At 34.4% G+C, this 15272-nt stretch overlaps 1 protein-coding gene across 1 annotated transcript; it reads left to right on the top strand.

The window, feature by feature from the left end:
• Positions 1 to 346: 346 nt before the first annotated feature.
• On the top strand, positions 347 to 14471 carry LOC123540638 (uncharacterized). Its single transcript, XM_045325851.2, has 8 exons — positions 347 to 480; positions 2719 to 2815; positions 3076 to 3224; positions 6805 to 6905; positions 8623 to 8797; positions 9691 to 9802; positions 13665 to 13852; positions 14334 to 14471. Exons 1-8 carry the CDS (start codon positions 414 to 416, stop codon positions 14342 to 14344), a joined length of 900 nt encoding a protein of 299 aa, XP_045181786.2. The 5' UTR covers positions 347 to 413; the 3' UTR covers positions 14345 to 14471.
• Positions 14472 to 15272: the final 801 nt, after the last annotated feature.

Raw genomic sequence — 15272 nt, 5'->3', positions numbered from 1 at the left:
CACATTCTTATTTGTTCACCGATCATTATATTTATAATACTGTTCTGCCCTGTAATGCTATGCACGCAAAGGATTACGCAAAGTAAACGCAAAATGTATGTAAACAGCTACAATGGTTTAAATTAGTTTTATCATCTGTCAAACCAATCCCGGTTTCATAAACTGCGTTGTAAGGACTAAATACCAACAAAATTCGAAATAATTAGAAATAGACTAGAGTATTTCAAAGCATATGTTTCAGTACTAACTGCAACGTTAGAAAAAAAAAACTATTTTAATTAAAATAATACATGTCGATTACAAATAACACGTAAACCTTCGCTTACACATATATTATAGTCAGGCGTGAAAAGTCGTCTGCTGCAAAATTTTGCATCCATATCGTACATTATCAAGAGAGACTTGTGCCGAATATGCTTCTTTTACCATTGTTTTCTGCCGCTGTTTTGACATTCGGGATTTCGCTTCAGAAGGTTACAGGTAAATTTTTATTAAAAGAGTCATATTGTTTTATTATTTGTGTTTAACTAAAATCAGCTAAACCTTGTTTAACGTAGAATAAATCGACAGAAAACATGTTTTACAATAATTGAAGACAGAAAAGTTTGGAAATGACATTTCGAAACAATGTTCGATTTAAACTACCTTAAAATCATTGAGATCAGATGACGGGACTGTAACCATTTCATCAAATGACACCGATCTTGATAACTGATATTCGAGTTTCGATTCAAATTGATTAACTGTCATGTATTAAAAAAAAATTCTTCGGCGGAGAACACTTCTGTTCGAACGGTGCCTATATAACTCTTTATTATATATATGTTAAAATCTGTGCCGGATCAAATAAAAAACAAATAAACAACATTACATGAGTTACTTAATATTTGCCTACCGGTTTCGTTTAATACTCATCAGGGCAAATAATACAATATGGCGTCATAAAATGTGTAATTGATAAGCAACGTTATTTTACGTACACATGTGTACACAACGTAAATAGTGTGACGTCATCAATTATATTTATCTTATTTATTTTGTTGGGTTTAACGTCGCACCGACACAATTATAGGTCAATTATATTTAAGTTTCAGTTTAAAAAATATTAATGAAATAGCGTTCATTAGATAGCCTAGCTGAAACACAATTTCTAAAAATTTGTTAAAAGGAAATATTGAAAATATTTGGACGATTTTTGAGCATATATCTAAATGTGTACTTAAAGGCCATTGTCTTGTAGATGGGTCTCTTATACATAACATAGGTCGCTCGTGGTGCATACCAAAATTTGAACGCTTTCAACTTCAATAACCGGGTAATTACTACACCGGCACTGTTTATTATGTCTTTTTTCTACACTAGCACTATTTAAACCAGTAAAATTTAGAGTGGGACAAGGGATTTCTGGCTACATTAGCACAGTTGAGGGCTTATGACTTTCACAGTATGGTTCCATTGTTTACTGGGAAGTCAGTCTACCTTATAACTGTATTAATAAATAATAAGAAGAAACAGTTTACCTTTTTGTCAATTTTTTATTTAATAACTATGTGATAAATTATATATCTTTTTCACACTTTTTTCATTTAAAGAGAAATGAAACGTCAAAAAATTGGGTCCAGTTTCAGAGAGATTGTTCTGTCAACAACATTGTATATCACAATTATGTGATTTTCCTGATACTGCCTTATCATATTCATGCAACTTACTTCATAAACATTTCAAAGATACGCCAACAAAGAAATGTAATGAAATCTTAGCTTTATGTTGCGAGTATAGATGAAAAACATGAACGGGTATCTAAAACCAAAAAGTGTTCACAGCGTGAATAACACACTGTCCTATCTTTAAAACAGTAATAACTGATTCTAAAGTGCATTTTAACAAACCCTGAACTTGTAATAACACATTGCCTATGATTTCCACCTATGCTAAATTAATTTTTAATTAGAGATGAAGAAAAGGAGCTGTACTTTTCTCAAGTATCACTATTTCTTTCATCATTCTTTAAATCCGATCTAATATGATAGCTTTCTTTTGTAAAAGTCAATGCATGACCTTTGTCACATGAGCATATGGATCTAATTCTGAATCCTTAATATAAAGATTATTTTCATTTTTTGTGTCCAAAGTAAGGGTTATTCAGAAAAATACAGTGGAAGCGCTGTTACGCCACAAGCTCAATTAACAGTCAAGTATTTCACAGCAGTGGTATCGTCGGAAGTATACGGGCAAGAATGCATTAAAGGTAGCCTCGTATGACACGTTAGTGTTTACCATAACTATAACGTCGCTAACGAAAGCGTTTAGCAATGCAAGGGCATCTCAAATTTTATTGAATGTTTTTGCAAATTTCCTAAATATCATTTCACGGTGTAACAACTTTTACGGATGCTCGTTATTCCTTACTAACTGCACGATGAATTTCTGTAATTGTAAATAAAATTCATCCGAATATAAACTCCACGAGTGGAATGGACATGAAATACAGCACAAGCTCCACGTTCACATTTGACGAAAGTCTTGCGTCATGTATCCCCCTTCATGTTGTTTTCTTGGATGTATATATTTTTTAGATTAGATTTTCGTAGACTGAGCCATTAGCTACCTAAAGTTTAGTATTACTTCTGACAGTTACTTTGACAGTGCAATCCGTACTGAGTTTGTTCAAAACACCACTCTGCTGTTTCAATTAAGTTTATATGTGTGCTTTAACAGGACTTCCGGGATGTAATGACGTTCAGCAGTTTTACCGGGCACTCTCTGTATGTGGGTTACCCCGTGCCTCGATGCCTGGAGTTGGATGTACATGCAGGTTTTTATTTAAAATACACTTTTACATGAAACAATCATATCTGATTGACAACCGAAAAAAAGGTCTAAAACAGAAGAAATCACACATTGTAAGGTTACTAAGTAATTCTACCTTACCTCTTACACAGTTATTTTTAGAAATGGTGCTGCCATAACTATCAGTCACAAATATCAAAGATGTTAAAATACCTATACAACCCTTATGCAATGAGTTCTTTTCCATGTTTAAATACAGTATTTTGTAAATATTGATGTTTTCAGTGATGTCTACAAATTCTTACACTGCTTAACGGACTACATTAATGATAAACGTCCGTTACATGAAGAGTGTACGACAAGTGACTTTAAAAAGGTTATTAAAGGAACGTTAGCAAATACACCTTGTCTTAAAAACATGGACTTCTGTTTTGGTAGGTATATATCAAAATAACAATTATCTTCAAATTAAACCAAATGTTTACAAGTGAACATATAGCTTTTTTCATTATTCACTATAAAGGAACATAGTGTTCGACACTAGTATTTCTACATCGTAAAGATTGTTAACCCATGATGACAGTCGGTATCCTTGTCCGAATACATGTAGTACTATTCTGCTTTGGTAGTATTCTTCAATTATTTTGAAATACTTATTTAAATGTCATTTATTTGTATGTGAACTTTTGTCTAATTTTCAATATAACATAACATAACATGTAGTTTATTCGACATAGATATATGACGTCATTGTGTCTTTTTTCCACGGCATACACTGCATGAACTAACTTACAATAAACATTGAAAGGTTCAAAAGCAAAAAGGCAGCATTGTCAAATGACAGAAGTGTTTTCCGGTATGAAACATGAAACAAATCACAATAACTTGTCCAATGTAAATAAATAGTAGATTAAAGCCAAATAACCGAAAAGAAACAACCCATATAAATACTAATAAAACAAAATGCATTTTTACCTCGGCTATTTGAAATATAGTCTAGCTATTCTACTCATCCTGGCGTTGGCTTCGGTGTCGGCGTTGGGGTCGGCATCACACCTTGGTTAAAGTTTCGCATACAAGTACATATGGCAATCGTCATTTAAAGACATAAAGCTTTGTAATGTTTTGTTTTCATTCTTTGTTAATTACCAATCGCTTGGTCAAGTACCATAACTCTAACCTGTATTTTGGGCAAATAATGCCCCCTTCTTGACTTTGAAAATCCTGGTTTAAGCTTTGCATGCAAGTTACTATCTCCAAGTTTTTTTAAAACTTCTGATGGGATACAGTCAATTCCTGGTGCCTTTCCCAACTTAGCTTTTTCTACAGCTTTGACAATTTCAATAATACTTATATTAGCATCTAAATCTGCGTTACCAGTACATGGTGAGTTTGAATTTGTACTATCAACATGGCTATTAAAATCAGTAGCATTACTGTTATTTAGCAGTGAATTGAAGTCATTTTGCCACTTTTTAAACACATGTTTAACCTCACTAGATATACTACTATCCTTCATAACTATTTACATAGGAATACATTTATTACGATAAGAAGCAATATCAGTTTTGCCAATAGTTTTCCAAAATTGAGTATCATTATTCTCTAAATCAGATAAGATATCATTTTGCATGAGCACGTTTAAAACGTTGGACCTTTCTATCGAAAGATTTACGTAAATCAGTGTATTCCTGTTTAAGAGGTATCTTTGTAGCTCTATTATTACACCTATACCACCTATGCTCAGCTGCATGTATTTTTTTCCAAGTATCAGCTACTTCTTGGTTCAACCTAGGTTTACGTCTTTTGTTTGACAGTTTAACATGATCATTAGGATATATGGTTTTGAAGCTTAACTTATCATATATTTCGGTTTTAACAATCTTACACCAACCATCATATGCAGTATCGAGATCAGATTGCAGCCTTAGCCCTCGCTCAAGCCTCTCAATGATAGAATTTATTTGCACTCTAATATTCAAGTCTGATAGAAAGCTATCTGGGATGTTACTCAAAATAAATCTATCAAATCCTGGAACTGACAATGGCGGATCAATGATAGTAGAGCAGGGTGTGACCTGATGTCAATATATACATATTCAATTTTAACACTGAATGATCTGGCATATTTCTAGGTTAAACATTTCTAACATCTATGCCATTCATGAGATCTAAAGTACGTATTACATTAAAATCTGTAAATTGATGCAAGTATTCATGATTAACTAAACAGTAATCGACCACTGAGCACCCCTTTACAGATATAGATGTAAAATCGTTTACAGAGTAATAACGTCCATTCAAAATGCACATATTGCTATCAATAAGAAACTGTATTAAATGATCACCATATGAGTTTGTATTAAAGTCAACTACATTTCTTGGTACAATATTATATATAAAATCATCACTGTCCCCATAGCGGCTGTTAAAGTCACTGCATAAAAAACATTATACCTTTATTCTGATATTCATAAACATTTTGTAACAATTAATTATAAAAAATAACACAATCTGAAAAGCGAGAAGAGTTTTCTGGCGGCAGGTAACAAACACAAGTGTATAAATTAAAATTGTCTCCCTTATGTTGCAATTCTAGCCATAAAATTCCATCAGCAGAAGTTTTTACTACTGTGGCATTGAAATCAATTAAAAGACTATTTTTAACAAAAAATCCGACTCCATCCGAACCATGCTTTGCATTTTTGTGAATATACTTTCCATTATGATCGAAAAACGTGTAACCCTGAACATAAATACAATTATTTGCTAATAAGTGAGTTTCAGCAATTCCTATTATGTCATAGTCAAGATGATTAATACATTTCTGTCAAAGTAAGTGATTATCTGAGATATTGCTAGAACTCCACCCACGCACATTCCAGAATCCGCACTTAATCTAAATGCGTCCTTCACTGTTGTATCTGTTGTATCGATTGTTCCCTTGGTTCCTTGATCTATCATAGTGACCTGACTGTGCTAAAAAAAGAATTACGCGAGTGTCTATAATAGCCACGGTCACCATCTGAAAAAGAAGATTGTCTTTCATTTGCATGATTTTGTGAGTATGTATCACGTGAAAAACTATTGCGCGAGAAGCCTGAGAAAAGAATTATGTCTGTCACTATTATTATGACCACGGGCATCACGTGCAGTATCATAATACTTCGAATTTCCTCCCTGATAACACTGATCAGGCCTGAAGCTCTCCTCAACTACTCGGTCTCCTTGGAGAGAGATGTTACACCCATTGTCTCGTAACACATTTACAATTGTTTTCAAGTTTCTGCTGAGTGATCTCTCCTCTGTGGTGTGATCCTTAAAGATAAATACCTTGCAATACTGTTCTGAGTTTTTGAGTTTACGTTTAGAATTCATAATAGTTTTCCTTTCCTCCGGGGCTTGAAGAGTGGCAATAACAATACCATCCGAACCATCAACTGACTTTCTGGATGTATTAAGAGCGGGTTTTGACTTGATTCCCATGCCATCACTGATAAGCGTGTTCACCTTAGAGTTCAAGTTCTCACCTTCGTGATAAGGTAGCTTGTCCAATTTACTATAAATATTGTCATTAAGAGTATCAAGATTTCCCGATAGCCGTTGAACTATTTTTGTTAAATTTAGAATTTCATTCCGGAGCACTTTATCCTCATTTTTAACATTATTAACACTGTCTACATTATCATTTCCATTTTCTGAAATTTCATTCACTGAGCTTAGTTGTCTGTCAACCAGTTTCATATTATTTATACTAGCATCATCACTGTGCGGCTTAAGAGAACGTCTTGCTACATCAATAGTTCTAGCCCTTTTTATAGCTGAGTCAAAAGTGTCATTTGGGGTTGGTTCAGATCTGTTTCAGATCAGCAATTATTAACCATGACTGAATTATTACTGCTAATCTGTGTTGTAGTTTAGTCGGTGAATTTAAGTGTTGATTCATGCTTTATTTAAGTAAAGAGTTTTGACAATACAACACAGCATCGAGTACGATTGCAATTCTTATTTCAGAGTATCTGGTGAGAGTTACAATTAAGAATGAGCACTGTAATAAGGCAAACAAGGTAGTCAATGGTAACATACAGGCAGCTGATAAAGTTATAGACACACTGGTAATTATCTACTCATCCAGTTTGTTTCCTTGCATTGATACTGGCTGAAGACAAAGTAATAGACATACTTGTAATCATTTAATCATTTAGTTCGACTTGTCATATTCATACCGACTCTAGATTAGATTATAAAGACGAAAAAACACTTGTAATCATATAAATTTCCAGTTAGCCCGCTCACATTCAAACTGACAATATATTAAGTTCTGAACACGCTAGTTATTATTCTAAATATCCAGTTTGCCTGCTTACATTCATGCAGACAGTGTATTTAGTAACTGAACACACTGGTAATCATTTAATTTCCAGTTTGCCCGCTCACCTTCAAATTGACAATATATTAAGTTATGAACACGCTAGTGATTATTCTAAATGTCCAGTTTGCCTGCTTACATTCATACCGACAGTGTATTTAGTAACTGAACACACTGGTAATCATTTATTTTCCAGTTTGCCCGCTCACTTTCAAATTGACAATATATTAAGTTATGAACACGCTAGTGATTATTCTAAATGTCCAGTTTGCCTGCTTACATTCATGCAGACAGTGTATTTAGTAACTGAACACACTGGTAATCATTTAATTTCCAGTTTGCCCGCTCACATTCAAATTGACAATATATTAAGTTATGAACACGCTAGTGATTATTCTAAATGTCCAGTTTGCCTGCTCACATTCATGCAGACAGTGTTTTTAGTTATGGACACACTGGTAATCATTTAAATTTCCAGTTTGTCTGCTTACATTCATGCAGACAGTATAATAAGTCATTAACACGCTGTTAATCATTTTAATTTCCAGTTTTCCTGCTGTCATCCATGCAGACAGTATATTGAGTTATTAACACACTGGTATTTGTTTAAATTTCCAGTTTACATGCTTACATTCATACCGACGGTATATTAAGTAATTAACACACTGGTATTTGTTTAAATTTCCAGTTTGCATGCTCACATTCATACAGTCAGTATATTAAGTTATTAACACGCCGGTAAGTATTTCAAGTTCCATTTTGCTGGCTCACATTGATACCGACAACATATTTAGTAATAAACACACTTCGTATCGTTTAAATTTCAAGTTTGCCTGTTCACATGCATATTGAGGGCATACAAAGTTTCCGGTCGATTTTTCTCTGATATTCGCGAAGGGGATAAAAATTGGCAGAAATGTTTCCAGACATGAGACAACGTGTCAAGCGCAAGACCAAGACTCATTGCTTCAAGTCAAGATCACACTAAAACATCAAAGGTTAACATGGTCTGTTTCGTGCCTGCTATTTAACAAGGAAATTTATAATCATTCGGCAGAAATATTCCCCATGATAAGATGACGTATCATGCGGAAAACCCAGACACAAGCTCCAAGGTCAAGGTCACACTTAGAGGTGAAATGTTTAAACATTAGTTTCGTGTTCGGACCACAAATTTGTTATCATTCATCAAGATATTTCAAAATCATTTGAACAAACGTTTTCAACAGCAATAGCAATAATCAAACATGCAATAGCTTTTAATGCTGTAAGATTTTTCTTTCATGAATATTCTGACATTGCCACAATAAAGTTGCAGATTGTAGAAAATATTTTGATCTGATCATGCGCAACAACCTTACTGATATCGAAAAAGATGAGTTTATTGGTTAGGGATTTTGCATTAATGCATGATTAACTGCTAAAATTAAAAATAAGTTTCAGTTTATCATTTTATTTTGTAGCTGCAGGATGCTGTCCATCCGAAAGTGAAGAGTTTCTGCAGAGATGAATATGAAAGGATATACTATCGGACGTACTTAACACATGTTGAGAGTGATCGAATAAAAAATCAATTGCGGGATAAGCTACGCGAAGTATCTCGTGGTGGTTATCTCTTGGGCTCACACGTTTATAGGGGTACGTGATATGTTGCGTTTAAAGTATTTAATTTATGTTTGTTATGAATATCCAATGTTTGGTATTATATACATGTTTTTCTTTTCGTATTTCAAACGTTTTCATCTGGTCATGCCTGAAAGACAAGGAAACACTCATCTAAAATATTCATTTTACAGATAAAAAGTAGTGAAACTGTTGCAAACAAAAATACGATGCACATTTTTCTGCATAGCTGTAATCGGCTTATAAAATTATGGAGTTCTTTTTAGGCGTGGATACCAAGAGGAGCTTGCACCGAAAGTGATAAGGTCTGGCAAAATCCAAAAGAACATAATACATCAATGCTGATCGAAGTATAGCTTCATGATCCTTTATGTATATACATATACCTATTTCTAGAGTTATATCAGTCAAAATTTAGTACAATCGTATATGAGTAAGATTATAAACGCGTTTAGATCTGTGAACCTTTTGACGCAAAAAACGTCGAGGCGGTGCCATCATTTCGTTATTTCCAACTGAATATTTTTCCGTATCCGAAGGGAGTTTGCACACAAGGTTCAAATACATACTGTACTTTAAACAGAACAATCGTGTGTATATAACAGAACTACGTATGCGGACACTTGTGCTAGTTGTAGTTCCATATCTGGTGTTATTTTCTATAAAGATACGGCTAGTGCTCCAAAAACTTTCTAATTCATATAAACCTTGTGTTACTAGTCAGGTCTAACTGTAAACAATAACATAACTTACTCAACGAAATTATCAAAATACAACATCAAAATAGAACAGCTGATTCAAAGAGTAAAAAACTTAAAAGGTGAGTTTAGAAAATGCAACAGCTTTCATTGTTCTTCTAAACTGAAACGGTATCCTAAATGTTTTGTTAAATAGTAATATATTTCCAGTTTCGGACGATGTCATCGATAGGTGCTTTGAAATGTGTTACCTTAAAGACAAAAGCAAACAATGCTTTGAGTATGTGTTGGGCATGGAATACCATCCAACAGAGATATGCAGGTAAGTTTATTTCGGATTATTACTAGGAAGTTTGACAAGAGTGTGTATGTAATGTATTTAGCTACAATAAGAACTTGTTGCACTAAATATATTGATGCTCTTACAAAACATACATAATTGATACAAACTCTTATACTCATGAAACACATTTAAAAGACTCATCATTAACCTTGAGCCTGCTATGATATTCTGCTTTTGCGACCAGTGCAGTCCAAGACCAGCATTCACGAACGTGCAGGCTGATCTTGGTCTGAACAGTTCGCTTTTCAGTCAGTATTTTTAGCGAACACCCCTTTGATTGAATAATAACACAGTGTGCATCTTGTAGCAATTACGTGTAAAAGGACTCGCCTAGCAGCTTTACATTAAATTGTGAAGTTCTTGAGATCATGACGGAGATAAAGACTAGGGTAGTGCTCGCAACGAATTGGACAAATCTCCAGTGTGATTTTTTACATGTTTTTTCTTTTTTGCTTTCTACTTGTCTTGTTTATTTGTGCAGTTTTTGTGTAAATGTTAATCACTTACACATGCATATCCCTCCTACACAAGTCTGTTACGGATATATGAACTTTTGATGCATCGCTCGTCATACTGGGTGTGTGTCACTGGTGTCACTGTTTTATGAGATTGACCCACTTTTTATATAATTTCTTAAACTGTTTTACTGTTTTAGTTCAACATCATAGTAATATTTGTATGTTCATATTTTATGGAGAATCAACAATTTGGCAAAACACGCTGATATCAGTGCAAAGTGAAATGATGAGAAATATTAGGGAGTGTAGATTGGGTATATTGCATATAAATAACTCTTCATAATAGCGGTTTCGGGACACTAAATATTAAAATGAAAATGGTCTATATTGCCCACAGACTTACTGAATCTTACATAAGAGGATGATTTTGACTGATTTTTGAGTCGGCTAAACGATGTAATCGTTTTGACGAGTCCTTGCTATCCAGCGATTCTCTAAGTCTAAATGGACCAAATAACACAGTGAAGCGATGTAGTTCCATTAGATTTCTCAAACTTAAACAGTTCACTGCAAGAATGAAGTTAAGTTGCGTGAATTCCCTTTGCTATGACCAATATACGATGTAATCTGTCATATTTATGACTTGTAATTGTGCAATACTCGAAGTAACTCATTAAGCATAAATGTGCATTTTATGAATTGCGCAGGCTTACAAAGCTTGCGTAACATCCAGCGAAAGACAAAAAATAGTTCCACAGGGCTCCAGATAAGATGCGTATTAGCGTAAATTACGTATAGAAATAATGCAAATACGCATGTCTGATAATTTCTAAACGTATATAAAATTACAGAAATGCACACAATGCTTTTTTAAAAACAAAATCTGAATCGTCTGGATGCGTTAGATAACATAGCCGATCCCGATCAGCCTTAATTCTCCCACATTGAACGTATACACGCATCGTATGATTTCTATAAACTTTGCGTGGGTTTCTACAGACACACATGAATTTTGCAGTCAGTAAACGGATAAATTATCGGAAGAAGAAGCTCTTACTGGATTGTTTAGTTACTACAGATATTAAAAATGATTTTAATTCTTATTTTTCGAGAAATAAACAAATCGGCGAAACATTAAATTGTATTTTCTTGTAGTTTTTGAAATCGAAAGTAGATCGTCTATGTTTGGCCAAACGAAACAACTTTTTTATGAAAAGATTTAAATAAGAGGTAATTTAACCGTAAACTTCAATGTCAGATACTGCCAATTGCTGCTAAATGTCTTCGTATCATCACAATTTGTAAAATATATTGTTCAAACTGGAGAAAAGTGTAATCGTATCCGGATATAATATTTTGGGTAAATATCGAGCTGTGTTATGAAATTTTAAGAAAAATAACTAAAAACAAACTGAAACTGGTAGACTATACTGTCAGTACATCAATCATTAGCCGACTCAGGCCATTCAGGCCTTTGATTTGTTACGTCGTGTTAGATTTTAGACGCAACCTTCTCTAAAGAGCTAGGCGTTTGTTACACAACAATCACTCATTCATGGAACACTGAATTCTATAATCATCATAAACAACCAATTATCAACCGAAGTCTTAATTGCCTTCTAATACTTATTTTATCTAAACAGACTCAAATAAGTCCCTCAGCTCTTAAAAGCCTTCTTCAGCAACGTGACTCGTATTGCCATACTGGCATACCGGTATGTGAAGTATATGTACGTTTTTTCGCCTGTTGTCTTGTCTGTTATCGCAGTATATCTACAATGTACGGCAGTTCTTGGTTTTGAGATTTCTGAAACAAGTTCTGCGTTTTATATTGTTTGTTATCACAGTTCACATACAATTAACGGTTATTCATAATTATATTATTCATAATTGTTTTGAAATTTCATAACACATTCTCTTATTTTATCATTAATTGTTATTAAAGTTAATGTTTAGAAGGAACACTTTGAATTGGTAAGTCACACTTGACTGAGCAAATGGCCTAGAATGCTGTTGTAATTACAAGCTGGCCAATCAATGCCGTTTTTCAACAGTATTTCAGTTATGTAACGGCGGCAGTCAACCTAACCAGTGTTCCTGGATTTTGTACCAGTACAAACCCGTTTTCCGCAACTGCCAACTTCCCCACATGAATCAGAGGTGGGGGACGAATGATTTCAGACACAATGTCTTTTATCTCATCGTCACGGAGAACATACGCTTCGCTCAGGGCTCGAACTCGCGACCCCGAGATCCGTAGATCTGCGCTCTCTGTATTGAGCTAAGCGGGCGGGCCTCAACTGAAAGTGGTAACGGATTTACTTTGTTGTGTAGTTAACAACCTACATGGATGTTAGCGTAAATACTTTGGAAATAGTGGACTTGACATTTTTCCTTAGTAGAAAACAACATAGTTCTTTTTCAAAACTCTAGTTATTTTGGTATTTGGTACAGAAATAAACGCACCCTTGGTGCAAAGTGTAACGCCCCGGGGGCGCTTAAACGTGGGGATACGGAATGTCAATAAGGTAGAATGGTCTTGTCCTTGTGTCCGATCCTGGGGTTCCACACACTGATGACCAATATTTAAAACAGACATTGCAACCAAAATTTTACAAGATTATCATTTATATATTTATATAGATGTGCCCTAGAAGGAAATTTTGCTTTGCTGTAACTTGTTTATATCTTGTTTTGAAATTTCCGAACTTGCTCCGACCGTTGTAATTTCGGTTATCATGGATATTCTGCTATGTTCGGCTATAAATATTATATATCCAAATATCAGAACTAATTAGAAATAACGAGGTCACGGTTTATCACTAGTAGTGATATTTAAAAAATCACTTGGTAAACATCGTTATCACCCTGAGCAATAACTTAATTCATCTTATACCCCACAATACGTTATAAATTCTTTAAGCGATTTAAAATAAAATTGACTGGAGAGTTATAAGGGAAAATAATGCTTACACTGCTTATGCAATCGTTTTCAAAGCCTTTAAGTTCTTACAAACTGTTGTCTATCGTCGCTCATATTTTCCATACTCTGTGTACAGATTCCTAGAATAAGATTTCATGTCCCATCGATGAACATAAAAAAACTCTCATAACCTTTTGTTTGATCTAGTGAACATTTGTTTTTATAATTATTTAAAAATGTATATTACACCTAGTTTCAGGTGAACATTACTAAGGGGAGTGGAGGGCGTGACAGATTTAGCAAATTTCATATAACTCGGTCCTATTAGTTGCGTTCTGCGCTTCAGCATGAACGATATATAGATTTTGTCGACACATTGAAAACATTTTCCAACTACTGCTATACAGCAGCATTTTACGACTGACTATACTTTAATGATTTCACTTTGTCTTTGTTGCAGACCTGCGTATGATTTCATGAACTGTCTTGGTTATAAGACTGAACAAGCAACACAGGAACCGATATGTGAAGTCGATGTGTTAGACAACCACGGAAAAAGAATGGATCTGATAAAGTTCTTGCATGAAAACTTTCCTCAAAACGATCCCGTTATCTCACAGCTCAGCTTATACGACGCCCAAACATGTGGTAAACTTGATTTTCCTTTTATCGTTTTACATAGTGTTAGTTTAAAGAAACAGACAGTACCTATAATGAGCTTACAATGGGTATGACAGAACTGCGTAGTCGTTTGCTAGTGGTATTTTAGTTGTGTAACGGCTTGCAGTTAGCCTAACCAGTGTTTCTGCATAAGCAGTGCTAACTTATTCTCCGAAAGTAACTGCAAACGTCATGACATGAATAAAAGGTGGAGAATGAATAAATATCAGACACAACGTTTTTTTATGAATTGTCAAGGAGATCATGAGGGGGTCGAACTCACGAGCCTGCGATCCGTAGATCTGTGCCCTGCCTACATTGTATCTTGTATGCAATATGAACTGTGCTCTGTAAACATGCTTTGCAATTTGTAGTAAGAAATAAATGACCATAGCGATTTATATCTATAAAATATTGAACAGACATCCTGTATATGAAATTAAGTGTTATTTTCTTCCATTGGTTATAGCTTCCGGTTGATGCTACCCCGAGGACAAAGACTACGAATCTACGAGAGGGAATTCCCTTGCAAAATGCAATATCTTATACATACACATGAATACTTCAGTTAAATATGTTTAAAACAAAATTAAACGTGACATGATAATCTTGTTGTTGAATTCAAATGTTTCGAAATGAAAACGGGGTTTAACAGCTCCGCCGTTCCATTATCAACAAACCTCGAAATTTTGCAAATTAAACTAAACATTTGTTCATTTTATTCCCCTGTACATGTGCAATTTTAGGCCGATTGCTAACTTGAGGTAAACAGAATTAGACTGTCCATAGGTACACAATTTTGAAATTCTGTTACCGGTAACTATTAATGAAGCAAAATATATTACGATCCGCAAAATCACCGATTTTCTACAGAAGCAAAAAGCTCAAATTGCAGTAATATAACTTAAACAGAGGTTGTGTGTCTCGGCTATGATACTAGGGAACTCCTACCCGCAGACTGGTTATATTCGCTTTTCTCTTTCACTTAACAACTATATATTGTTACAGTCCAGCTATGTTTCAACTCGATTAATGTGCGTATCTGTGTATCAACGGCTGCTGGACTCGTACAGTTGATCTGTTATCAAGACGGACAAATATTTGATCACAATAATTACAGAATACTATATTCTAGTATCTGTAATGATCCTGCGAGCTCGTAGAGGTGATCTTTTACCCAGACAGACAAAGACTTGATCACAAAATTACAGAACACTCAAAATTCAAGCATCTGTAATGGTTCTGTAAAGCTTCTGTAGTATTGGTGTAGGTATGCTGAGGGTAGCAGTATCCGCACCCAGTTACCAATAGAAAGAAGAGCAATACTGTTCCAACTTTACTAATTTTAATAGATGCCTATACTCTGGCTTCACGACTTGATGATTTCCAACATGTACGAAAAATATGT

Source organism: Mercenaria mercenaria, chromosome 16 (genome assembly GCF_021730395.1).
Source record: "Mercenaria mercenaria strain notata chromosome 16, MADL_Memer_1, whole genome shotgun sequence".
Classification (NCBI taxonomy): domain Eukaryota; kingdom Metazoa; phylum Mollusca; class Bivalvia; order Venerida; family Veneridae; genus Mercenaria; species Mercenaria mercenaria.
Note: the sequence above shows the minus strand (reverse complement) of the source record. Positions and strands in the feature narration are given on the sequence as shown.